Below are 27741 nucleotides of genomic sequence, written 5' to 3'. Positions count from 1 at the left end.
GATGTCCAGAGGTGGCCATCCCTGATCTAGCTAAAAGGTGGGAATGAAAAGGGAGGCGGTGGTGGTAGATTTTATCTTGACAGATGTGGATTGGTGTATCCCTTCTATGGGCTTGGTTAGAAGTAGAGAGATTGTGGACTCCCTTCAAGAGGCTCCGCTCAGACAAATGGTGATAGAACCCACGAGGGAAAGGGCAGTATTGGACCTGGTACTTACTAGCAGAGAAAGTGTCTCTAATATGTGGATAGGTGCCCACCTGAGCAACAGGAAATAATCAGACAGTATGGTTTGATATAATGGCAAAAGCAGAGAGGAGTCACACAGAGCTCAAAGCTCTGGATTTGGGAAAATGGAGAAGAAACTTAAGGAGGCAATGGCATGGTGGGAGAAGGTACATGAAGTGGAACAGCTAAAAGAAACTATAAATATGGCAACAAATCTTGTTGCCAGGAAAGTAAACAAAAATAAGAGGAAAAGTAAACCGGTAAGATTCTGCAGCTGAAAAAGTAAGGGGGAAAAGACTGGCATTCAAAGAGCACAAAGAATCTCAAAACAAAGAACACGGGAGAGAATATCTGGTAAAGCAGAAAGAGACAAGGGAATAAATCTAGACAGCAAAATCACAAGCGAAAGAAAAGATGGCTAAAGCGTTAAAGGGAGGTAGCAGGACCCCCTAGTAACCTGCAAGAAGGGACCATAGTTAAAACCCAAAATTCAATGAGCATGAGGATATTGGCTTTACTGAATTTGATTGTTGAAAAACTTGGTACATGGTGGGGGACCAGGGTATTGGCTAGCTGGCCTTGCAAGAATCATAGAGGAAGATGACAAGGCCTGAAATGGCCCACCAATGGAAGGGGTGGAGGCCAGCACTTTAACAGCTTCTGGGCAGCTTGGAACAGATGTGGAGGGCAATGGTGGGAGAAGGTTTGCAAGTTCAGGAAAGAGACAAGGGGGAGAGAGTTGGTGTTGGGCTACCTATGGGAATTTACATGCTCATCTACCCTAAGTGGAAGAGTGGATGGGACAAGTTGGTCTTTGTCTGCTGTCATTTACTATGCTTCTATGTGCCAGAAAGGACGCTGATGTCCTAACATGAGAAAAATTGCACAAAGGCCATTTTGCATGCTAAAAGTGCAAATAGTGCACGTTATTTGTGATAGCTTGCACTATTGCCCTTTAACATACAAAATGTAGCTATATGTTTTGCAAATAACAGAATTTCACTAATAGTTTAATACAAGCAAAATGTTATTTAAATACTTAGTTGAGTCACTGAGTTACAAAATTATGCAGAGCATCTTATTAACTAACTACCTTCACAAATCCAACTTTGAAAAACACTTTATCTACACCTCAGTGAGAAATAGTTAAAGGTTTTGCAAAAGGTTCTGCAACAAAACTACAAATGCTGTTTTGTTTCTGAGCTATGCGAGCTTTTCAAGCCTTTGAAGGTATCCAGAGTCCAATCATAGGAGGTGCCACATGGCTTTGAACCAGTTACCCTAGAAAGCAAATGCTGGGAAGCTACATAGGAGACATGGGGAATGCAGAGTCAGGGAAAGGCCAGGGAATATCTGTCCGCCAGTTGCCAAGGAGTTAGATGACCTCGGAAAGCCTCATTGGTCCAGCATAGGGTGTGCCCTGATTGGTGATAGTACATAAGGAGAGCAACAGTCTCCTGGGATAGAGTACATCCTCTGGAACCTCTGCTTGTCTGACCTTATTCCTTGCTCCAGTTTTCCTGTTCCGCATCCAACTCTGCAGTCCTCGCTCCAGTATTTCTGCTCCATGACCAGCTCTGCAGTCCTGCTCCAGTTTTTCTGTTCCATGCCTTTCCCCGGCTTCCTAATTCTGAGCCTGCTTCACTGCTACAGCTGCATGCTGAGGCACCTCAAACTAGGCCTGGTTTTACTGGTCTTGACTCAACCCTCATCCGGCCATCCAGCCTCTTCAGGTATCCATCTTCCTGAATGTACAACTGGCAACCAGACATATCCTGACAACTAGTGGCCGTCTGTTTTATGGTTTATGTTATGTGTTATATGATTTGTATTTATTAAGATGTCCATATTCAAAGGGGTTTGTCTGAGTAACATTCAAGTTATCTAGACAAATCCAGAGGTTTTAAATTCCGGCCCCTCTAATAAGCTAAATTTTACCTAGGTAAATCTGGGTATAAAGGAGTGGTATTTCAGGGACATTAATGGGCGGGCCAAAGTTAGTCAGCTAACTTTAGCCAGATAAATCAGCTATTCAGAAATTATCCAGAGAACTTTAGTCAGGCCAAAAGGCAATTCAAAAGCTATCTGAGTAAACCTACCCAGATAATTTTGGGTTCCTCCGAGATATTCAGCAATGCAGCTGCGCCACTAAATATATGAACTGTTATGAACTAGTGATTCTCACATTTAAATAAAATAAATAAATAAATATGGTGTAAATTACCCAGGTTAGTTTATCCAGGTAACTTCTCACAGCTCAATATGGATCTTTCTTTTAGTATGCATTTTAGGAGAAATCTTGAAAACACAGAGAAGATACATTTACAATAAAAAAAATAGAAATAAATATTTTCAAGGCAAACATGTCATTCTTCCGCTTAGCCCACTAAAGAAGGATTCCAAAAAAAAATCATGAGGATGGTTTTTAAAGAAAATTAAGATATGGCCTTCTTTATATATTGTATTTTTATAATTTATGTATTGTAATTTTATAATTTTTCTTCTACTCTACTATGAGCTTATTTGATGGATTGGCAAACACATGTTCTTAAATAAATAAATCAGATGTGGGGCGGAGTCAAGATGGCTGCATGAGTGGTCACAGTGGTTCTGTCTCTGGTGGCTTCCTTGCTTCATTAGCTGTTTCCTTTTTCAAGATACCATCCAAAAGAAAGGGAAGGGTCCAGGTCTATCCCTCCGAGACCAGGACTCCTCCTTGCAGGCAATCCATTGTAGAATTCATGAGCCGAGTCCCTGCGGCAGGGAATCTGGGTCTCCCCATTATGGAGCCTGGTGGAGTGCCATTTCTTGCCTGGGGAAGAAACATTCCTCAATCTCCTTTGCCGCCATGTGAGAAGAGCACTTGTGTCAGCACCAGTGTGGCACTTCCCAATGAGGTCTTCGTCACCGAGGCAATGGAGGAAACTGGACACAAGAAGTTTTCCGAACAATTTTTTTTTACTTCGACGGCCTTTCTCAAAGGTGGAGGGCCAGGGAATCGAGGGCAGCAGGAGCCTATGTAGCCAGGAAATGGGGCAAGCCCCATCGATTCCTGCAGCTCTGAATCATCTGTCACCTGGTGAATTGATCAGTTCTCTGGCAAAGCCTCCACTGGTGACCTTGGATTCATCATGGGAGGTTTGGGCTAGACTGGAAGCATCTTTCTTTGATTGGTCAAATAAGATTTATTCACTTTCAACAAAGCTAGAATCCTTGGCTGTGGGGCTCGAGCCACTATTTCAAGATCATTTAGGGAGAATTCAGCCTTTGGAAAGTGAAGTCAAAGAACTTAAAACTGTTAATGCTACGGCAATCCCAGAGTGGGGCATCCGTTTCAAGAAAACTGGAGTTTTTATTGAAAATCATATGAGACAATTAAGTCTGTATTTCTTGAACTTTCCTAGTGTTGAGGGGGAATTACCATGTGAGATATTTAAAAAGTATTTCTGTGAGTTTTTTCAGATGTCAGAGGAGGCAATTCCCCCACTGAATAAAATATATATATTTTTTTTAACCAACTGTGGGATGTTCTGTCTCCTAATGAGGGGTCTTTAAAGGCCCCAATTGATTTGCAGAATTTGACATCTTTCTTGGAGAAATCTACCCCTGAAGTTTGTGAGAGAGCTACTCTTCTTGTATCATTTATGTTTGTGTGCGATTTAGGTGCTATTGTGTGTTTGTATTTTAAAAATATGAGTGCTAGTTTCTTAGGTCGATTGGTGTGAGTTTATCCTGATGTATCCAAGGTTACAGGAGAGGAAGAGGGGGTTTCTTGCCCTATGCCAAGAGACGTGCACTGGGGGCTTCTTATGTTTTCTGCTACCCCTGCATATTAAAATGCAATACTGATACATAAAGGTGATTTTTAAAAGCCCGATGCATGCCAAAATCGGCAGATGCATGTACACCTAATTTTAAAAGCCGCCAAGATGCGCGCATGTCTCCTGCTGTGCACACATCTCATTCAATTTCAAAAATGGGCGTGGAGTGGGCATTGTCTGGGCAGGGCATGAGCATTTTGGTGCATGGCCAAGGGATGTGCACATAAATACTTATGCACCCCAGCATATGCCCAACTCTACTGCCACGTAAGTTTATTTCTGCTGTGAAGGAAGTAAAAACAAAATTAAAAAAAAAGAACAGTTGCTTTGGAAGGTTAACTGGGGGAAGAGCAGGCTATTAAACCTGGTTAAGAGCTAGGTTTGGAGGACCTAGCTCTTAACTGGGTGAACTGGTGGATAAACTGGTGAAACTGGCTATGGTGTGGAGGTGCGCCCATTATAAAGTACCTGACTTACGTGGTAAAATCAGGATTTTCATGCCTAGGCATGCATCCACTTAAAATGAGATGCATGTGTGCAGACACAGGCTATTTCATAACGTGTGCACATATGTGCGTGCAAGTTATAAAATGAAATCACCATGTGCCCTGGGCACTCACAAGCCTCTTTGAAAGTTACCATCCTATGTCTTATGTTCCTGAGCATTTGACAGTATTTTTAGAAACTAAGACATTGACTATTTCTCATTGTCTTTTGGTTTAAGTCAGGGCTTATCATGTTATTACCAGTTTTACTTATTTAAATTGTTTTCTTTTTTGATATCTTCTCTAATTTACTCTTCCACCTCTAATTTTGTGGTCTAAAGATATGAGAAACTATTATTTTTGTTTCTTGAATATTGCTTTTCTTTTTTTCTGGTATTGTTTCTCACTGTGTTTCTGTAATAAGTGTTTTGGCTTTGTAATTGTTCAAAATCAATAAATATAAAGATTTTTAAAAAATTCAGATGGCAGTAGCCTTGGAGTTGTCTCAAGTCAATATAACACATTAAACATCTTATCCATCAGAAGAAGACAAGGGTTGACTATGTTTGTCCTGTCTACTTTACACTACAAGATCAATGACTGCAGAAATGTTGGATCCAGATGTTATTGGTGGTCTCCTAAAGTGCATGGATGAGTTGGTAAGTTACCAGCATTACAATGCATATTAGGGTCATACAGCAAGGGTTTACTAATGTTCCTTTGGAAGAATGTTTGTAGGCCACAATCAGGCTATCAAGCTGGGAGGACATTACTGGCCTAGCAGGTGCAGAACAATTTGGAAGAGGTGGTGAAAAACTTAGAGCTGCATCTTTTATGAAGATTAAGGACTTGGTGGGACACAATAGATTGGATTGCTGGGGAGTGTCAGGATCGGGCTTGCTATAGAGAAACTTGACTTTTCTGATAGAGCAAAAGGGATGCATGTGCTCTACCAATACAACTTAACTCCTCTCTGTATCTTTTCCAGGTCCAATGACTTTGCAGAAAGCATCTTGAACTCCTAGATACACAAGACTCATATCAGACATACCACACAGCTGTCACTAAGAGAAACAGAACTGGTATGCTGTGATATCCAAGAAGCTGTGCCTCATAGACACCAAATCAGTACCTTCAAACGACATCAAGCCAGGGCAGTCTGAAAAGAGGAGAAGGACTGGCATTAAATGATGCCTTGTTCCAACCCTGGCAGAACCATCCCATTGATACCAGGGAAGAATCTGACAGCCCTGGCCGAGGAGGGCACTGTCGTTCATGCATCTTCCCTATATGAATGAACAGCCTTTAATGTTGGGGCAGCAACAGAAGGGTGACAATTCATAAGGACCTCTAAACTCTACAGAAAGAGCTACACTGTCGAACCAAAAGAACTGAAAGAATTGATGAGATAAAAGAAGTCATAGATGCCCAGACATCTGTTCTTGCTGAACTCTCAGAATGCTTGCTATGGTCATTGGACAGAATAACCACATCAGTGATAGTAACGACTATGCAAACAGCAAACAGAATTCAGGTGATCAACAGAAAGAACTGTGTGTCCCATGCACAAGCTACTCGCCTTCCACCAGATCCACTTCATCCTTGCCATCTCAGCAGGCCGAAGCCAGAGGTGGAAAAGCTGCAGAGCTAAATATCTAAGCTTAGACGGGGAGAAGCTGCCTCCTGACCATCCATCATAGTTTTCACTTGATACCTTCTGTGAGGGTAATCTTGCCAACTGCTGCCGCCTTGTCTCCACTGTGGCATTTGTCATGCAGACTAACCATCTGAGACTATGTAACACATGCAGCAAAATGTTTCTGCACAATCATGGTGATACATAGGAACTTGTGGGATGTCCCTTGATTTAAAATATTGACACCATTGGACCACACACATTTTAAAGTGTTAGAAAAACTGTTGCCTTCTGTTAACCAAAGGTTTTTCTAAATAAAAGATTGTCTTAGAAATTCAGATTTATTTTTTAAATGATCAGGTGTGTGTTGCTGTCTCTTCTCTTGCCTCCTTCTGTTACTCTCCTGTTCCTCTGTCTCTCCCCTGTCTTTGACTCTTTTTTGCCCATAACTCCTCCAATTGCAGCAGCCACATCTCCTCCATTTAAACACCAATGCATCACCACCCTGGTATATTCATCTCATTAATGCTAGCAAAGGAAACCTCTTCCAGCCCTGAGTCCAAAGGGTATTATCATCAACGTTCTCTCAAATTTGTGAAAGATTGCATGCACAAACATTTTCTTTTTTTGTGCAATTTTATAAGCCGAGTTCAAATTTGTGCGCTGTAAGCCAGTAAAATGCAAATAATATTGGGATTTCTTATGCGCGGTTGTGCTGTGTGCGCAGGATTCACGACCTACGTGCACAGCTTAGGGGGAACAGTGATTGCCATCCCATCTCTACAAGCACCCTGTAGTGTTGGGGCCAGGACCAACAAAACAAGAAGGGAGGCGATCTATGAAAGCCGTAGTGGTATCAGCAAACAGGATAGATGCCAGATTGTCTTTTATCCACCTTTGTAGAGTGGAGGCTACATTTCAGAAATTTATCACACTGATAGATATCGATCGGGGTTTAAAACCTTCACAATATAACGATGTATGCATGTTCAAACCTTTGACCTAGTCAGCCCCTGAGGCAGCCACTTGGGTAGTGGCGAAACTCGGCCTGAGTCGGGCATTTTTACGTCTCCACTTCAATAAATGAGTGTCGGGGCCAGGGCCAGTCTTTACCCCATTGGTACCCTGGGCAGGCAAATTCAAGATGTGTGGAATGGGAGGGGAGTGTTGCATTTGGAAGCCCTGCCTAAGGCTACAACAGCAGAGGGAGGAGAGGAAATGTGCTTAGGCTGCAACTGCAAGAAGGATCCAGAGCAGGAGGAGGCTTGGATTTACAAACAGGCACACTAAGCCTGTACCTAGGGCGGCAAAATCCCCCCCCCCCCTCCCCACTGCCCTACAGGCTTCCAATTCCATCCAGGTTCTCCCCCAGGCTGCTCCTCAAATTCTTGCCTGCTCCTAATGCCATCCCGGCTCCATCCCCCACCTCCCCTCTGCTGGTCCTCTAATTTTTGCTCACCAACTCTTTCCTTCACCACCCATACAAGACCTCAGGGGTCCAGTGCTGGTTCTGTTGTTCCCACAATGCAGCATGCACAGGGACTGAGTTTGCAGCCCTTCATTCAGAAACAGAAGCCTCGAGAGGGCAGGGAAGAGGGCACGTCACTGCCTGGGAGCACCGAGTCACGGGCTGACTCAGTCCCCATGCGGGTACTGCCTTCTGCGAACATGCAGTGCCAGCACAGCACTGGAACTAGTGCTCACGAGTCAGGAGGGGGGAACCACAAGAGAAAAAGAATCAGAGGACCAGCTGGGCAGAAGGCACTAGAGTTGAATCAATTGGGGAAGAGGAGAGGAAGTTGCAAGCCTACAAGAGAAAGATATCTGTTAGTGGAGGCATCAGAAAGCAGTAGTTCAGAGGGAAGAGAAGGCAGTGATGGCACATTACCTACACCAATAGTGCTTAAATCTGTCTCTGAGCTATGAGCCCTTCATTAGAGAAAGTAAATCCATTGTGCCTTCCACATTTAAGGCCATTCGTTATAACCTGCCTCGAGCATTCTGCAAAATGAATGAATTGGGATATAAATTGTAATAAATAAATTGAGATGGATGGGCAAGATAGGCACCAGACTGAGATTGTGCCAGTGTGGCAGAGCTTTACTTCAGTGTAGCCACAACATCGGAGGAAGACGTTCCTTCCTGGTTGGCCATGTCATTGGAGGGAGATCCCCTTCACACCACCACTACCAGTCACCCAGGGCACCATTTAGACCAGCCACCCTGCTGTCTACATTGTCAGCGTACAACATTATGCAGTATGAGCAGCATTTCTCGTACGTTACTCTTTTGGTGTAAATAAATGTGGATTTGTGTAAGACGTTTTCTAAAAAATAGTATGTATCAGTCTCTTCTTTTCCAAAGAGAAGTGTAGGAAGATGTATTATAGTTCAAAGGCCAGTAGTTAAACTTTTATATTGTTGTCACTCTTGCATTTATGCTCCACATATAAGCCCCAATGTGCGCTGTTAGCTGAGCCCTTTCAATGTGGGTGAGCTAAAACATTAACATCTCCACCAAGGCAGATTTTAAATTCTAGGCTTAGTGGGCATACAGCAAAAAGTATTTGCAGAAGATCATACCATGCTTTTTTTTTATCATGTGCCCACTAAAACCTAATTTGTCTATGATATTCCTTCATTTACATGCAGGCATGTGCTAATTTAGTGTGCACGCACTAACATCCTCTGACCCAGGTTTAGGGGGCACGCAAAGGCCTTAGTGCATAGCCTGCTATTTTTGCGCACTTTAAATGGCCTTAGCATGCAGGCTCCATTTTAATGCCTATGGCCCATAATGTCTTCTCTAGCTTTTTGAAAAACAAAAAAGCTTATATAAAAAAAAAGCCCAAGAAGGGCTTGTATGATCCCTATTTTCCAGGTTCCACACGTACAAGAATCAGAGATGTAAGGACTCTAGGTTTAATTAGCTTCTGAAGGTAGAGTTTACTCTATGAAAATAGGCATTCCCGGTCCTGTCAGGATGCCTGTACTTTCTGTTGGTACATTGATAGATATAGCAGACGCATGCAAGTAGCCAACATTGTATTCTGGTCTATTGAGGATGAAATTCCAGTGCTGAAGGGTTTTGTTAGTTTGTAAGTAGATTTGTATACAAGACGTATCATTCAGTTCTTTTGTTTAGTTAATCTTGGAAAACAAATGCAGATTCCACAGAGAAGAAAATGTATTCTGAAATAATTTTATCATCTGTGACAGGTGAAGAGATTGCGAGGCCCAGGCGTTCAACACCAACCGCTGAACTTGGGAGGTCAGTGTGAAATAAATCAAAAAATGTTTCTCTAAAAGGGACTGTGCAATCTCTATTTCGCATTGAGCTGTGTAGGAAGAAGAGAAAAAGGTAGTTCAAAACTCTGGCCCACAGGACCTCTCCAGGGATTTTCAAAATAACCAAACTATGCAAGTTAACTCAGTTCACAGACCAATCTATACAAATATATTTCATAAATATTGATTGTAGGTATCCGGAAAACCAGACCTGCTGTCAGGGGCCTGATGACTAATTTTAAGAACCACTGGCTTAAAAGAAAATTGGAGGGAGCCCATCCTTATTTGAGCCAGACAGATCATCTCCTTTCTTCCTCCCACTCCTCTTGACTCCTTTTGTCTCATCTCTTCTCTGTTTCATTGTTTTCTGTACTCTCCCTGTTTCTGATCAAGTAAGAACAGAATCCTGTTGCTCTGGGAAGCATTTCTTCTGCAGCACCAGCTGCCAATCCCTGCTTCTCCAGCCAGCATGCAACTCGGCATCTCTCTCTCTCTTTCTCTCAGGAACATAAGACAATGCGTGCATCGGAAGAGGACAGAATTTAAGTGCCAACCAAATATACATGCACGTGGTTTTCTATCTGGATAAGGAGTTGCTGGATCAGACTGACTGACTGCAGGGGGTGGGAGTTTTAAGGGTTCAGCATCGCGATCTTTCATTTTTAAGGCACCGCCACAGCATGAGTAGAGATGGACTGTGCCGTATCGCACAATGCGTCTGATAAGTGAAAAGGCACATTAAACCAGACAGCACAGTAGTGCTGACCATTACCTACTGTCAGCACTGTGGCCCTATCAGAATCAAGTATAGCTGCATTTTTATATGGTGTACAATTTTTGGCATTTTTCCTACTTTCATATGTTGCTAATGTTTTCACAACAGCAAAAAAGCACCTAGTGAAGCTGCAGCAGTAACACCACTGTTCGGTCCTCCCCTGGAAGCATCCTTTGACGAGCATAAAGATGAAGGTAGGAGAAGCAGGCACCTGTCAACCTGAAAAGATATTCATGCACTTGGGACTTGTTCAGGCAAAACCTTTCCCCTGTGTTTTACACAGCAGTTACTGTTCTTTTCCAATCTCCTCTCAATTCTGCTTGCATAAATGTTACCCCTGAGAGAACGCAAATACTTGCCCTTTCGTCTCCATCATGGTTGCCTCACTGAGCAAGCTCAGTCTACTCAGGTCGCCAAATCCCCAGAAAGTCATTGTTATTTTGCAAAAGATTTAAAAAAACCAACTCAGAAAAACTATATTTCTGCATATTTCACTTGGTTGTTTGTTAATGCATTGTGTTCTGTTTGAGTTTTTTTGTTTTGCTAATCTTTTGATAGAAGGGAACTTTACTCTGTATTTTAATCGCTGTCCCCCAATAGCCCAGCTATTTCAGTGACAGGCTTTCGACCTGGAACCATAGAGTACTGATCCCTTAGGACTCCCTCACACATGGACAGTAGGCGTTTCCATTGTGGTGATGTCTGGGACTTCCTTGCAGGGGCTCTCGTCACTAACTCGGTAACATCATTGGCCCCTACTGGCCAACGAGCAGGAGCTGGTCGAGGACTTGGGTCCCTGATCTGCCACAGGACAGTAGGCAGTGCCGTCTCTGGGCCCCGCATTGTTCCCTTACCTTCTCTTTTAAAATAATTGCGTAAGAAACCAGATTCTTGACGTGTGAGGGATTTTACCTCAGAGACAAATAAAGAATAGGCTGCTTAGTAACCAGCGGTGGGGGAAGGAACAGCAGCACTGGATGTGAATGAGGTTTCTTTTCTGTGTCAGTATTCAGTTGCACGTGCCCTATCTTATGCCTTTCTCAAATATTTTTAGTTCCTTTAGATCAGCCAGAGATATGGGGATCTGCCCAAGAGGCTGCTTCAAGGCTCGACTCTCCAAAGCTCTCCAGACCTTTTCCAACTGGAAGTAAGTCGGCTGTCAAAGAAAATAAGGATTTCTATGTTCCAAGAAAAATTTCCTACAGTCACAGCAGTCTCTTAAAATTAAAGCCAGAAGTGTCCGGGGCACTGGTTTGTCCAGCGACGGCCCCCCCTGGTGGTGGACCCCTGATGGCAATGGGTCCTCTCCCACTGCCCCTTTTTCCCCCATTAGATAAAGGGACCTTGCTCTTAGGCTGTAGCATTGGGTCTGATCAGCAACAGGAGAAAACATCAGGAACTGTAGCACTGATTAATAAACCTATACAGTAAAATCATTGTGTTAGAAGATAAATGAGATAAAGAAAGCCTACATATCAATAAAAAATCTTTGATAATTAGCAGTAGTGGGAAAAATGTTCAATAAGAGTTGTCTTGTGCTGTAAGCATTTTTTTTTAATGTTATACCATACAGGACTTTGGTGCCTTACTGGGAAATTAAATAGCATTATTCCTGTCTTTAGAAATTATGATGAGGTGACCAAGTTCATCAATTAGCAAAGCATATTATGCACCATTGAAAATCCAGATTTAGCCTTGCAGGGAGGAGTGTTTGGCTCAGCATTTTCCTCCTGCATCTTTGTACTTCCAGCTCAGTCGGAACCAGGGCTAGAATCCGGTCCCATGAGTTTTCATTCACTGCTAACCCATCTTTATATTCCCCTCTCAGCTCAGCCTAATCATTGTAGAGACAGTCTTGGGATGGGGATGGCGGGGGCTCACAATCCATACTTTTTCTGAAACTCGGCTAGCGTGGACCCCCCAAGTCTGACTGCCATTGAGCAACAGTAGAGACTCTTTCCCCCGGCAGCCTTGTCAAAGAGCCCGCAGGGAACCGAAGAGCTAAACCAGGAATCGAAGCCAGATCCTCCGCGTGGCGGTGCGCAGTCACTTCCTGCTGCGCCACAGAGCTTGACTGCAAAAGGCGTCCATCTCGAGATGCTGCAACCAAAGGTTACTGCTAAAAAAAAAAAAAAATAGAACATACAAACTCAAGAAAAAAATCATTTGGGCCAGCCCCGGAGCTCAGCGAGCATTGTGTGGAAGACGTAGATTAAAATTCCAGGGCCAAGCTTTCTCTCCCCAAACCAGCATGGGCTGAGGATGCTACAGTGGCGGCATTCATAGCCCCTGGGGGAGGGTGTACGTGCCCCCTCCCCCCAGGTTCTAGAGGGAATCATGGGCTATGGCTCCCTGCCGAGGACCGTCATGGTAGTGCCCGGGCTGCAGAAGGTTTCAAAAATAAAGGAAATAGCCTGGGCAGTTGTGAATTAGGGCTCATGGTGATGCTGTTTCCCCAACAGAGGCAGGTCCTCATTGGGCTGGAACCCAAAAGGAGCAGGAGAAATCTAAAAAAAAAAGGACCACAGCCAATAAGACTTTAAAAAATAGCAACAGTGGATATTTCTCTTCTCCTCCCACCTCTATGATTCAGAGCACTGCCTCTAACTCTCTCTCTCAACCTGCAGTAAAAGGCAAAAAAAAAAAGGCATCCGTTTGCCACCCCACTGAGCAATCTAGCTCACGTCTGCTCCTGCTGTTCCCGCTTTCAAATCTGCAATTGCTTTATTATTTCACAGGCCTGTGACCTCCGACAATGGCCCTAGATATTAATGTGTCAGCCAGAACATGAAGTCTGTATAATTCAAGTTGCAACGTAGAAAGTTACAGGATACCAAAACCATGCATTCAGAGTCCCTTTCAGAAACCCCACTGTATTACTTCCTTTTACAGCACAAAGAAGACAGGGAAACGGTTTTTGCTTTTCAAATGCCAGAAGTCACAGTGCTCCGCTCTGGACTAGAACTTTAGATCATTTGTTGCAGGATCATTGCAAAGATGATGAGGCTGCTACATCAGTGCCATTTGTGTAAGTTCAGACTTACCTGGGAAAATGGCAGCATTTGAAAATTCCATGGTGGTGACCAGCCTCGAGTTTGGCACATCATTTTTTTACCCTGGCTTTAAAGTTATATGGCTAACTTGGGAACAGAGTAGGGGCATTCCAGCTAAGCTAGATAAACGCCAGTTTTCAGCGTTATCCAGTTAGCATAGCTGGCTGTCCTTGAGACAGCCAGCAACTTATTTGCTTAGTTTCAAGATAGCTGGGGATATTCAGCAGTGTGCCGGTCCCCCTGAATATCCCTGCAAAGCTAGCTCGCTATCCAGCTAATTTTGCTAGCAGGCCAGTGCCTGAATGTAGACTTTTACATATTTTCTGCTCAGCACCTACCTCTTCCTGCCTTAAATCTTCTACAGGAGGAACATCATGCCTTTTTAGCTCTAAGGAACAGGACAATTTAATTCAAGATTTCTATTCCACTTTTCAAGGCTGGTCAGCCACGTCCAAGTGGATTATAATACACTCAAAGGGTTCACACTTTATGGAGGACCACAGTGAGATTGAAGGCAGAGATTTGGTACAGTACAATCAAATTGAATGGGTGAGGAATAGCATGTATAGTTTCTGAATGCGAGATTAGAATCAAATCTTCAGGGTTTTCTGCACACAGTGTGAAAGATGCATTAAACTCCTTATTTTATATCTGTTGTAATTGCGCCAGCTTCTTAAGGGGTAATTGTGTAACATTGTCCTTAAGCTATACCAATTTTCAAAGCAAACTTATGCACAGCAAAACTGCACGCACACAATTACACCGGCTATGTGGTACATATAGTTCTGCTGAGAGAATTTACACCCATACGTTTTTTTTAAATCAAAAAAGCGTGCATGTTAAGTCCCAACCCCACCCTGACCCCACCCACCTGGAATGCTTTTCCCTTGTGCTTGCAATTTTCTGTGTGCATTGGTCACGCAATTACGCTTGGAAAATTATCCTCCCATCATATGTATGAAACAAACAATATGGGGTTAATTTTGAAAAACATGCAGGGCATACATTCGGATCCTAGATTTTAGGTAGATTTTCCGCCGCATTTAGGACCTGATTCATTAAGGCTTTTTTCCCCATTCTTTGACTATGGGAAAACAGCTTGGTGAATCAGGCCCTTAGAGACATAAGTTTCAGTTGAAAATTCACTTAAATTTGGATATTAAAAATTAGACCTGCCATTTATTTATTTAGATTTAGGTTCCTAGGGCTCAAAATCAATGCTAAGCAGCTAGTATTCCTTCCCACCCCCAAGCCGCTCACTTTTTTGGCTTCTAAATTTAGGCACGGAGCCCTATTCACTTTTCAAAGGGGCTAATTTGGGTCCCTAAATCCAAAGGAAAGGCCCTTAAACCCTTTGAAAATTGGCCTTCATGTGCTTTGTGATTAATGGACCCCATAAATAACAAAACAGGTATGATGCACTTGGTCACAGCAAAATGTAACGGTACTGAATCCAAATAAGGAATGTAAAACTGTTTTAGGTCCCTTACTCTTGTTACATTCTGCATTGGTCCATCACCAGTTTAATGGGCCATGTGTGGTCAGTGGCAACGAATGGATTATGGGTCACAAAGGGCTTGGGGTTTACCCCAAAGAATTTCTCCAGTTTTGTGCTGATGGCACAACGCTTGAAAATTGGGTTCGATGAGTTTAACAATTCAGTTACTTTCCCTTTCGCACATGTTTCTGCAGCTCCTCCGCCACTTCCACCGAAGAGCGTGCCAGCGACGCCTCCAAGAACAGGCTCTCCCTTAACGGTTGGATTAGGTAAGGAAGCGAGCTGCAACAGGCCAACTTATTATATAATGCGGGCACATTGATCACGCATCTTTCTTATTTCCGGGGGGGAGGGGTTGTGCATGCATACAAAATGACCCATAAGCAATTAGAAGTCTCAGATTAAACTTTTATTTATAATGTTACAAGCACAAGAACTGAGTGCCTTTTGCTAGGATCATTACAACTGATTTGTTTGCTATTAGAATACTGAATGCTTCTGAAAATGATTCCAAAGGTAGCAGTAGATATTTCTTTATTTCTAACAAACCTTATTCATGATGTGTGCCCAAGCCAGGGTACAACATCAGCTAGGGATGTGAATCATCCGATATTTTTTTAAATCGTCAAAAATCGTTAGAGTGTGCGATACAATAGAAATTCCCCCGATTTATCGTGAAAAATCGTAAATCGGGGATTTGGGGGGAGGGCGGGAAAACCGGCACACCAAAACAACCTCTAAACCCTTTAAAACTAAACCCTTACCTTCCCCCACCCTCCCGAACCCCCCCAAAACTTTTTACGAGTACCTGGTGGTCCAGTGGAAGCCCCGGGACCGATCTCCCGCTCTCGGGCCATCGGTGCCATTTTGATGCCACTAATAAAAATGGCGCCGATGGCCCGATAAAAAAAAAAAACCCACCGACCCTTTAAAAATTGACCCCTTAGCTTCCCCCACCCACCCGACCCCCCCCCCCCCCCAAAAACGTTTTAAAATTATCTGGTGGTCCAGTGGGGGCGCGGGGAGCGATCTCCCGCTCTCAGGCCATTGACTGCCACTAATACAAATGGCACCGATGGCCCTTTGCCCTTACCATGTGACAGGGTATCCATGCCATTGGCCGGCCCCTGTCACATTGTAGGAGCACTGGATGGCCGGACGATAAAAATTTTAAGATTTGAATTGGAACCGGAACCAATCAGATTCCGGTTCACATCTCTAACATCAATAGATAAGTATGAGGGAGGAATAAAAAAAAAAGTGCGAAACTTGCTGGGCAGACTGGATGGGCCATTTGGTCTTCTTCTGCCGTCATTTCTATGTTTCTATATAACACAGGTAAAACGAGTCTTAAGTTACTTAAAACACCAGTTCACCAGGTGTTGGCCACCTTTCTGTGGTCGTTCCTTTCCTGCTGCATAAAATCACCAGTGGGGGTTGCAAGTTGGAAACTGCCCCCCCCCCTCCCACAGAAGGAGTTTGCACTTATTTTTTTCTGCTGCAGCTTGTTCTTCCATGAAGAGGGAGGGAGGGAGAACTCTACCATCCCCCAGCGCTTTCCTAGAGGCTGCACTGAGCAAAGATTTTAACTATTGCATCTGAAGTCAAGAAAACATAGCGCAACGTGCAGGGGGGGGATCTCTGAGGGAGTGGTAGGGATTGTAGAGCCGAGCGGTTGTGTGCATGGGCAGACAAAACGGGCCGTAGAGGCCTTTTCCTGCCATCACATTCCTCTGTATCTATTGTGGCAGACAGAAACTTAAAAAAGCTTCCCTCTTATTTTTCGACCAGGGAGTTTGCTCCTGCTCCCTTTTATTGCAGTGACAGACCCCAGAGGAGGCCATGTGCAGGACTCCTTCCCGAACCCTGCAATCATGGGCCATAAATCCAACCACTAGGTGTCGCCATTGCACAGCAACTATGATCTCCCTCCGAAGGACGGTGACTGCCTCCTCGGCAGCATCCCCAGCCCCAGCCAACCTGGGAACTGGAGAGCCTGGGCCAGAAAGTGAGCACAGGTCCCTCCACATGACTGTGCTACCCACTGCCACTGAGGCTTCGAGCCAGCCCTCTGTTATTATTTTATTTTATTTTTTTTTTTAAACATAACACGAGCTCAAAAAATAGTCTAGCGCTAATGCTTATTTAAATTTCATTTGACCTATTTTATATCGATTTTTTTTTTCATATTTTCCTCACTGAGAATGAAAGCATCAAACACATATTATTGTTTTAGGAAAGAGGGGAAGGACATGTATACAAATTTGTGGGGTTTGCCGGATCATGCCATGTCCAGTGCCCTCTGTCCTTTTGCGCCCCCTTGAAGTGCATTTTACGCTGGAATGATAAATTCCAGTGTCAAGTTTAGTTCCACAAAAGACACATAAGCCATCATTTTTCTAGGTAGCTTCCATACCATTCAAGGTTATGCTGCACTCATTAATGCGTAAAACATGAAAAATATGCTTCTGTATATGTCACATGCACATTTAAATCTCAGTCTACAGCCATGAGCAGTAAAGTGGCAGTATACAGTTAAATTCCCATTTATTTTTTTTTTATGTGTAAGTTTCCTTTAAATTAAATTATCTCTCTCTAATTATAGATAGATGTACAGAATATCACTGTGTGAGCAATTTTCAAAGGGCTCTAGGCACCTAACCAGGGAGTTATGCAACTAGATTCCTGGGTTTAAAAGTTGCCACTGGCTATGTTGTTTCACAGTTTGCTGCTGTAAAGGTAGATGGACGAGGACTTGTTTGGGTTGGGGAGAGAGAAGTACGTTTGCAGAACTGAATGATCAGCTCTTTATGTGGTGTTTCTCTCCACAAAATCCCAGCTGCACAAACAGGTGCAAAAGTGGGCAGGCACTTTTGTGTCTGTGTACCTTTCATCAGTTTTCAAATTTGATTAAAGTTACATATGTACAAAAACACATCTATACTTTGCTGCTTGGCAGCTTCCTGAGATTGGCCCCCAATATGCATAATGCCCTGTTTGAAAATGTTTGTCATTCTGTGACAAATCACAGTAAAAATAAAAATTAAAAAATCAGAAAAATAAGGACTTATTCATGATTCATATTATTGTATTTCTAAAACTGGAAAACCATACTCCCTATAAATAATTTGCTACTACTCAGTGCATAAAATACAATATGTTACCACATATGTAGCATATTCATATATTAAATTATTTTCATAGGTAAATGCCGGCATGCAGTGCATTTGTGTATCAATAAAAATGTTTTAACTTAATCAAATATCATACAAATATATTTCTATAGTGTTCATTAGTATGCATAGTCCTAATGTGCACATATCTTCAAGCGCATACATTTTTTCCTTAAAATCATATTACTGTATATAATGGCAATTATATAATTGTTTTCAAAGATTCACGTTAGGTATTATTTCAGTTGTGCTAGTCAACGTTAAAGATTAAATCAACTACTTTGACCACAGGGAGTGAACGGACAGCAACAGAGGTCAAAACTGACATGCTACCATCAATCAATGACTTGGACACCATTTTTGGTCCAGCATTATCTCCCAAGTCAGTTGATGTTAACGCTGAAGAAAAGTGGGTTCGCTTTGTTGATCAGTCCCCGGAACATAGACCTCCAGTGTTGACGTCAAGGGAAAAAGCTGAGTCCCCAACTGTGGAATCAGAAAATGCCCGTGAATCCTCAGTTGCTGAAACCGCTCGCAATATTCCTTCGCCACTCAATTTAGAAGAGGTTGAGAAGAAATGTTCTGAGCAGACGCTCATTAGAGATGATAACTTAGAAACAGCAGCATCTCCTAAAGATTTGGGGTTGGGACAGAGAGCTACACCTCCTCCCCCTCCTCCGCCAACCTACAGAACAGTGGTGTCATCACCTGGACCCAGCGCTAGCAGTGGCACGGGCAGCGCCAGTGGTAGGTCTCATAGATTGAGTGTGCTTCAGTCTGCCCATGTATGCCTTTTTGCTGCAGCATAAAACCACAACTTTTTGGTTTCTGTTAGCTGTAAATCCATCAATCGTTTGCTTTCTTTTTGCTGGTCTCCATTGGCTACCTCTGTTTCATTCAGTGCTCTTGTAGTGCAAGTGAAGCTTTAATCTCTCTATCTCTCTCTCTCTATATATATGTTGTTTGTCACCTTGCCATTATGAAGTACTTATTAAGTTATTTGCTTAGAAGATCAAACTGTTGTAAGGTCACTTTATGAAGTTATACAAAGTAATATAGATTCTTGCTATACAAAAAGTTGATTTTGAACAGAATGCGCTTGGAGCTACCCATTGGTAAAGCCAAAGAATTATCAGGAAAAGGAGCGTGATCGAAATTAATTTTAGATGTCTATAATTTATTTTTGTTTTTTTAAATCAAGGGTGGGATCAACCAATGCCTGTGGAATTTATCTAAAATGGAATACGTACAGTGGAATTATAAAAGCTACTTAAACACTGAAAAGAAAAAAGTATTTTTAAGTTACAGCCATACATATTATAAACAATACATTTAGGGGTATTTTTCAAAAGGATTTATGCATATAAAATCCGGGTTTTGTGCATTTAAATGGCCTTTTAAAAAATGACCTGGTGGGGGAGGGTGGGTGAGTACAAATACATGCAAAAGTGATTCATTTGCACTTTTATGTGCACCACACAGAGGGGTTCCGGGGCAGCAGAGTTAGGGGTGGGGACATGATTTATGCACATGTTTTGGCTTCTTAAAAGCATGTGCATAAATATACATGGGTAGAGTTACACTGCTCCCCAAGACGTACAACTGGTGCGTACATGTCTGTGCTGCTTATGCACAAACCTGCAAATTTTCAAAGCAGATGTGATGCTAATGTCATTTATTTTGAGTGTCATTCAGTTAAATTTGATTGAGGTTAACTTTAAGATAGCCGGGGATATTCAGCAGTAGAGTTGAGCTGCTGCATATAGCCATTACGTTAGTGGTTTGGGGGCAGGTTTTACATGCACAGTAGACACCAGTGAAGACTTGATGTGATTTGGAGTGAGGAAAGGTACACAAAGATGAGATTTGTACATTGAATTCTCCACCTAGTCTGATGCACTGAAACTGCATGAAAGAATACATTGAGATGTGTTTTATGAAATGATTGATTGGATCTGATGTTTGTGTTCTTTGCTTTTCACCTGATATTCTTGTGTATTTATAAACTACAATAAATATAAAATTAATACAGATTAGAAAGGAATTTTTAATGTTGGTAAGTGTTTGCAATAATTGAGTTAAAATTTTCTAAAAAGTTTCACTCATGATGCATAACGGCTGTTGCAGACTAATTAGAAACCCATTGTAGGGTGCATGCTAAGACATTATTTATCAATAGGAGTATAACTAGTAGGTTTCAGACCTGTATGCCTGCAGCCACCCATGTTAACCTTGGGCCCACCCTAAAAGTCAGTTCTGGCTACGCCAATGGTTGCTACCCTTAAGAGAAACATGGGGGTAACCTGCAAGGTGCAGCAGATACCACCCTAAGCAGCTTGCTGGGCAGACTGGATGGACCGTTTGGTCCTTTTCTGCCATCATTACTATCTGAAACATTTCAGGAGTAATTTTCTAAGGCATTTCCGTGGGTAAAACCAGTGTTTTACCTGCAAAAGTGGCCTTTTAAATGATTGCCCACCCAATATGTGGGCAAACCGATGCAGATCTTTTCATGCATAAATTTACACAAACCGAGTGGAAGCGTTCCTGGGTTGAGGAAGGGTTTGAACTTCCACGCGTGCATTTCCATTTCCAAAAGCATGCGCGTAAAATTTCCTGACATGCGTCCATGCACATATGGGATGTAACGGTCTAAATTTGGTGCAGTAATTTTCAAAGTGGATTCGTGTGTGTATGTCCACTTTAAAAACCAGTATAACTTCCTCGGGGTTTTGTCTCTTCAGTCAGGCGAGCTGTTTTTGAAAATGACCCCCCCCCCCTTCCTGCACTAACTTTCAGGAGTTAATCCTCCTTTCCTCGGGTTCAGACAGAATGAGCAAACTCACCGAAAAGGAAACGTCTGACCTCCTCCACCTGTTTGGACCCAAGGAAGGGAGTGCTAACTCCCAAAACCAGTCAAGGGTCCAATAAAAAGGCATCGCCTTTCTTGTTGTATTTTAGTCTTTCGTTTCTGTGCCTTTGTATGAACTAACACCCAGTTACTATACTGTTTTATTCCCGATGGTAAATAAATAAAGCTACAAATTCTAGGGAGCAGCTGGATCAGTGGGGCAAGTTGATGGTGGCGGGATACAAAGCATAAAGATCGTAGGGAGCCAAGAGGCCCGATGTTAGGGCTGCTAGATTATTGGTTAGACAGGGGAAGGGAGGGGTGTTGGGTGTAAACTAAATAGGAGATCTCATATGTTTACCTAACCAAGATGGTGGGATGCAGAGGAGGAATACGAACACACATCTGTCATGGACAAGGATCGATATCTTGTGACGGGGATCTACCTTTACCAGCGTGACCAGGAATATCTGGGCAGACTGGATGGGCCAGTTGTATGCCATCTACTATGTTACTGTTACTGAATATAAAGATACTGATATGCAGTACACAGCAGCATTAAACTGCAAGAAACCATTGTAACACTGCAATGTTGTGTGTTGTGGCCTGCAGCACACAGGAACCGATCCTGAGAACGTGCCGGTGACCATCCGCTGCCGAGGACCTAGGGGTGAGGTGGACCGCCACTTCAGGGCCTCTTTCTGACGCCCTCCTCCCTCCATCTGAAATTAGAAAAAGGCCGCCGAGTCTAAAGCACCCCCTTTCTCTCCCCCCCCCCCCCCCCCAGACGGTGAGGGGGGAAACAATATTAAGCTGACAGGCTCAATCAGGTTTGCCCTCCTAACACGGGGCTCAGCTGTACCGCCTCAGTTGGTTTTGAAAGTCCTGAAGTAGGAAGGCTGCATTAAACTTCATGGGGATTAGTGCTGGATAGTGCATCCAGCGTTAATACTTAATGAGAATATAAACAAAAGTTTGATTATTATGCACACATTTGCATGCACAATAGCATTTCCATCAGCGAACCAACAGTAACACTAACATGCATGCAAAAAGCATGTGCCAACACTATTTATGCATGGACATTAGTTACCACCTGCATTAACACATTTAATGTAGGTGTTAATACTTACACCTATTAGTCCATAGGCGCCGATGCACCTAATATGTCTCAGTAATAAACTACATTATACTTGAGAATTATACTGCAGTAAAAGTTCCATTATCCAGCACTTTACCATACTGAATGCTCTGTTAACTGGCATTTTGCCCAGGCAACATCTTCAATGGGTAGAGAAATGACAGGGAAGCAGAGTAAGAACATGCCATTCTGGGTCAGACCACGGGTCCATCAAGCCCAGCATCCTGTTTCCAACAGTGGCCAATCCAGGTCATAAGAACCTGGCAAGTACCCAAAAACTAAGTCTATTTCATGTTACCGTTGCTAATGGCAGTGGCTATTCTCTTAAGTGAACTTAATAGCAGGTAATGGACTTCTCCTCCAAGAACTTATCCAATCCCTTTTTAAACACAGCTATACTAACTGTACTAACCACATTCTCTGGCAACAAATTCCAGAGTTTAATTGTGCTTTAAGTGAAAAAGAACTTTCTCCGATTAGTTTTAATGTGCCCCATGCTAACTTCATGGAGTGCCCCCTAGTCTATTATCCGAAAGAGTAAATAACCGATTCACATTTACCCGTTCTAGACCTCTAATGATTTTAAACACCTCTATCATATCCCCCCCTCAGACGTCTCTTCTCCAAGCTGAAAAGCCCTAACCTCTTTAGTCTTTCCTCATAGGGGAGCTGTTCCAGTCCTCTTATCATTTTGGTCACCCTTCTCTGTACCTTCTCCATCGCAACTCTATCTTTTTTGAGATGCAGCGACCAGACTTGCACATAGTACTCTAGGTGTTGTCTCACCATGGAGCGAAAGAGACATTATGACATTTTCTGTTTTATTCACCATTCCCTTTCTAATAATTCCCAACATTCTGTTTGCTTTTTTGACTGCCGCAGCACACTGAGCCGACGATTTCAATGTGTTATCTACTATGACGCCTACATCTCTTTCTTGGGTGGTAGCTCCTAATATGGAACCTAACATTGTGTAACTATTGCATGGGTTATTTTTCCCTATATGCATCACCTTGCACTTATCCACATTGAATTTCATCTGCCATTTCGATGCCCAATTTTCCAGTCTCACAAGTTCTTCCTGCAATTTATCACAATCTGCTTGAATAATTTTGTATCATCTGCAAATTTGATAACTTCACTTGTCATTTTCCTTTCCAGATCATTTATAAATATATTGAAAAGCACCGATCCAAGTACAGATCCCTGAGGCACTCCACTGTTTACCCTTTTCCACTGAGAAAATTGTCCATTTAATCCTACTCTTTGTTTCCTGTCTTTTAACCAGTTTGTAATCCACGAAAGGACATCGCCACCTATCCCATGACTTTTTACTTTTCCTAGAAGCCTCTCATGAGGAACTTTGTCAAACGCCTTCTGTCAATCTGCTCTGTGCTATAGCTTCACCCCCTCGCCTCTTGTTCCTTGTAAGGGAAAGGAAGGGAAAATAACAGGAATGAAGGGGTTGAATTAGGGATCAGTGTAGCTCTTCTCTGTTCACTCTAGCCTCACTCTCTCACCCACCTGCTCTCTGCACATTGCTGCCTGAGAGGGTAAAGTCTACAGCAGGAAGCAAAGAGCTGTCAGATAACTGGCATGTTTACTTAACCAGCACTCCCAATTCCTTATGGAGGTTGAATAATAGAGCTTTTATTGTACATGCATTTTGCATTCATGATCTAAGTGTATACTAACTTAATTAGTTTAGTTGCCCAACATCTATGGAAACTCAATGCCAGTAATTATATTTAAAACTAGATACATGTTCATGAACTTCACTGCTTCCTGGAAATTTCAGTAATAACATACTGTTAAAATGACATTGCAAGTTATAAATTCAATTACTGCATAGTAAAAATTAAATATAAAGCACAGAATATGTTCTGCACTTGGCTTACATCTGGAAAATAAGTAGGCATCTGTTGCGTCCGTCGCTGCTCGACGCCCTCACTCCGCCCTCTTTACCTCTGTGGCAACTCCCTCCGGGTCTGATGGACGGCTGGCTGCCGCAACGTTTCCATGCCACCTCCCTCCGGCGTCCCCGGACCAGCTCGATGCTGCAACTCCGCCATCTTGTCCTGATGCCTAGGGCGCACGCGCACGTCCCGACTCTTGTACCAGCAAGGGCACGAACCTCAGGGGCATCCCCTTGAGATGACGTCATCTGCTTCCAATATTTAAAGGTCTTTGAAAACGCTAACAAACCGAGTTAGCAAAGGGGATTGGGCTACGCTTCCCAAGCTACTCTGCCTCCTCGGATTTACCAGCGGTACCCGCTCCTCTGGGGCCTCGCTCTTTTCTTTATTTCAGATTACAGATAGGAACCGGTATTCGCTTCTCGAGGGCCCATGTTCCTGAATACTCTGAAGATTCTCTACTGCCTGGAAGCTATTGCAGATACAAACAATTGTGAGTTACCATTGCTCTCTCAGAGCTTTCCCTGGAACCAGGTACTTGCTCCTCGAGGGCCTAATCCTTTCCAGCTCCTGAGCTTACTTGAGACCTTACGTGAGTTTTGTCATCTAGTTCTATTCATGAACTCTGCCTACTCACTTTCTACAGTTTCTCAACAGCTCAGCCATCCTGGGATCATTGTTCCAGTACCTGAGGGACTACAGCCCTGCCGGGCATATCAGCTCACTACTATCACCTCTGGTGGTTTCTAATAACCTGTTTAATAAAAGAACTAATGTGTGTCTGTCTCCATACTCCAACCTAGCCGGTGGTCCCTCTCGAGGTATCCTCCCGGGTGCGCAGTCATCTGCCATTGGCCCAGGGATCCACCCACTACTATATCAGATTCATTACAGATTGCTACTTCTTAGCAAGACGATATCTGAGACATTACAAGATTGCTAACTCCTCCCTTTTCAGGAGCCCGCTACACAGAGCTTTCTCTACAGATTGCTCCTCCTATCTGACTGCTCCTCCCACCAAGCATCTTCTCCATAACAGATTGCTAACTCGAGCAGCAGATATACAATAATTTGCTAATCCCTAGCAAGATCACATCAGCATCACCACTATCTGAACACTATCTGAACTTAGACAAGGACAGGGAATGTTTAAGAATCCCAATGTGTAGTAGTTTGAACCATTCCAACCTTTTTTTTTTATCAATTTAATTAGCTTAAATAGTATGAAGCTCCACAAAGAGAGGATAACTTTAAAACAAGCGTGTACATGCCCATAAACATAGCTATTTGGATGTGCGAGTGCACGTATTTTATATTGTATGCACACATAATATAAAATATGCTTAAATCTATCCAACATGTTCGCATATCTAAAAGATATGCAACATGTATTTTCAACATAGCTGGAGAACTAAAACTTCCTATATGCGAGTATCTATCCTCCTACTTGTGTAGATTTCACTTGTGTAGATTTCACTTGTAGATTAGCAGTTGTCAGCTTTTACATTGTAAATCATCAAATTCTGCAACATGCACAATGAAGGAAATTACCAGTCTTACCAGTTAGTCCACCAGTTTGCCCAGTCCCATCTCTAGGTCATCAAGACCTAGAGATGGTTCCTCAGCCTGAAACCGCCCCCCACCCCCAGTTTACCTTGACCTTTCACCCAGTCACTATTTGGCTATAAAGACTTTTATTCTCACACCAGATAATTAAGCAGGTGTAAATATGCACAGATTACAGCCGTATGCATGTCCCTTTGTCAGGTTAAAAATAGCAACTTATATGCGCCTTTTTCATCCCAGCAAATTTATTCGTGTGCCATTACTTGCATGCATATGTTTGAGGTTTTTAAAATAGCATTTACGCGCATATGTGCTATGACGGCAACTTTTAAACAGGCGTGCGGGCGCACATGTGCATGCGTTCTTCAGCCCACACCCAGGCATGCAGTCATTTTATAACATACGCACTTATATGTGCGCATATTATAAAAACAGCCTGACCGCACGCACATGTGCATGCAATATTAAGTGGACGCGTGCCTGTGCACGCAAACGCCGCTTCCACCGCATAAATTGGGGGGCTTTTAATAGACAGGTGCCCCGCCATTACCAGTTTTCCCAGTTCATTCCCAGCTCGCCTAGGTAAGGGATAGGACTTCCAAACTCCCCTAGTCTAAAAGCCTCCCTTCTCCCATGTTAGCCCCGACCCTTAAAGCCCCGCCGATGTATTTATCTTTATTTCATTACTATTACGTCCTCCATAGCAGAAGTAAAGCTACACGGCAGGGGACCTCGGCACGCACCTGTGCTAATTTGAAATCGAGGAACACCCACGCCCCTTTTTGGCACTGTTCGTTTGTGCACTCGGTGGCAGATACGTGCGTACTCGGGCGGCTTTTAAAATCCAATCAGTGCGCACTAGTCCAACATAATCGCATATGAGGCAGTTTTGACATGTATTGGGCTTTTAAAAATCACCTTTATTTGCGCACAGATCTGCTAATTTGTATGCGCAAAACTCTTTGAAAATTCACCTTTATGCCTTTCTGCATGAATAAAAGTCAGGTGTCCCTAAATAAACTCATAGCATATAGGTCACTACCAGCCGAGCTGTGCTGAAGGCAATTAATTAATCTAGGTAAGCCCTTTCTCACTAGCCAGGAACTTTGTCATACCAAGGGTACCTTTGGAGTGAATTTTCAAAGCTATTTGTACACACAAATCACAGGTTTGTGCACACAAAAGTATGAGAAGAACCTTTTACACAAACTATAAAGAGGTGTCTCGAAGGGCGGAGTTTAGGCAGAGTTTGGATCTCCATGTGTATTTTTTGTTTTACAAAATATCAGGGCCACGCGTTTCCGACACACTATTTTTACCCCTTATACAGTAAGGGGTAATAGCGCGTGGAAAACTCGCGGCCAACCCCCCTCCCCCCGAAACTAATAGTGCCCTCAACATGCAAATGGGCCTATTAGTCATTCCCGCTCGATAAAGAAAGTAAAATGTGCAGCAAAGCCGCACATTTTACTTTCAGAAATTAACGCCTGCCAAAGGCAGGCGAAATTTCAGCCAGCACTGGGAAAGTGTACAGAAAAGCAGAAAAAACTGCTTTTCTGTACACCCTCCAACTTAATATCATAGCGATATTAAATCGGAGGCCCCAAAAATAAAAAAAAATAAAAAATTCAAAAAAAAAATTCAAAATCTGCCCGCGGCCTGGAAGATGGACGCTCAATTTTGTCAGCGTCCGTTTTCCGAACCCGTGGCTGTCAGCAGGTTTGAGAACCGACGCCAGTAAAATTGAGCGTCTGTTGTCAAACCCCGCTGACAGCCGCCGCTTCTGTAAAAAAAGGAGGCGCTAGGGATGCGCTAGTGTCCCTAGCTCCTCCTTTTACTGCGGGCCCTAATTTGCATATGGGCTGATACTGAATCGCACGCCCAGGACACTGGCCTGTGCGCGCGTCGGGAGAGTTGGTGCTCGCCGGCTCTCCCACGACTTTTACTGTATCGGCCCGTTTGTGCATAAATTCACATGCACAAGTCATACATTGTGAAGAGCAGGTTAACTTTCTGGGGGTTAATTTGTGTGCTTTACTTCGCATAATTTACAAAGCATTCAAACTGATGTAACCTTTGCACGTAGCTGATGCAAAGGTTACCTGCAGTGTTATAAAATTACCCTCTTTGGGTGTCCCTTTCAAAGCCATTTATGCACATAAAACCGTTTTGTTTTTTTTGCACGTAAATAGCTGTTTTAAAATTGGCCCAGGCTCGCTGCATGAAAAAGTGTGCGCGTAACCCGGTTCCGTGGAGGAGAGATGTTAGGAGGGGTGGAGTTGTGACAGAGTTTGGTATTTAAGAGCAGATTTGTG

At 43.1% G+C, this 27741-nt stretch overlaps 1 protein-coding gene across 1 annotated transcript in view; it reads left to right on the top strand.

Moving 5' to 3' along the window:
* Positions 1–27741, top strand: part of SGIP1 (SH3 domain GRB2 like endophilin interacting protein 1) — a 174041-nt gene that overhangs the window by 100385 nt on the left and 45915 nt on the right. Inside the window, exons 10-14 of the mRNA XM_029618232.1 lie at positions 9385–9436; positions 10337–10422; positions 11283–11375; positions 14974–15048; positions 18244–18699. Of these exons, the coding sequence (XP_029474092.1) occupies positions 9385–9436; positions 10337–10422; positions 11283–11375; positions 14974–15048; positions 18244–18699 (762 nt within the window). The remainder of the gene's footprint in view (positions 1–9384; positions 9437–10336; positions 10423–11282; positions 11376–14973; positions 15049–18243; positions 18700–27741) is intronic.

Source organism: Rhinatrema bivittatum, chromosome 10 (genome assembly GCF_901001135.1).
Source record: "Rhinatrema bivittatum chromosome 10, aRhiBiv1.1, whole genome shotgun sequence".
Lineage (NCBI taxonomy): Eukaryota > Metazoa > Chordata > Amphibia > Gymnophiona > Rhinatrematidae > Rhinatrema > Rhinatrema bivittatum.
The sequence above is the reverse complement of the archived record's forward strand: the minus strand, read 5'-3'. Positions and strand labels throughout refer to the sequence as shown.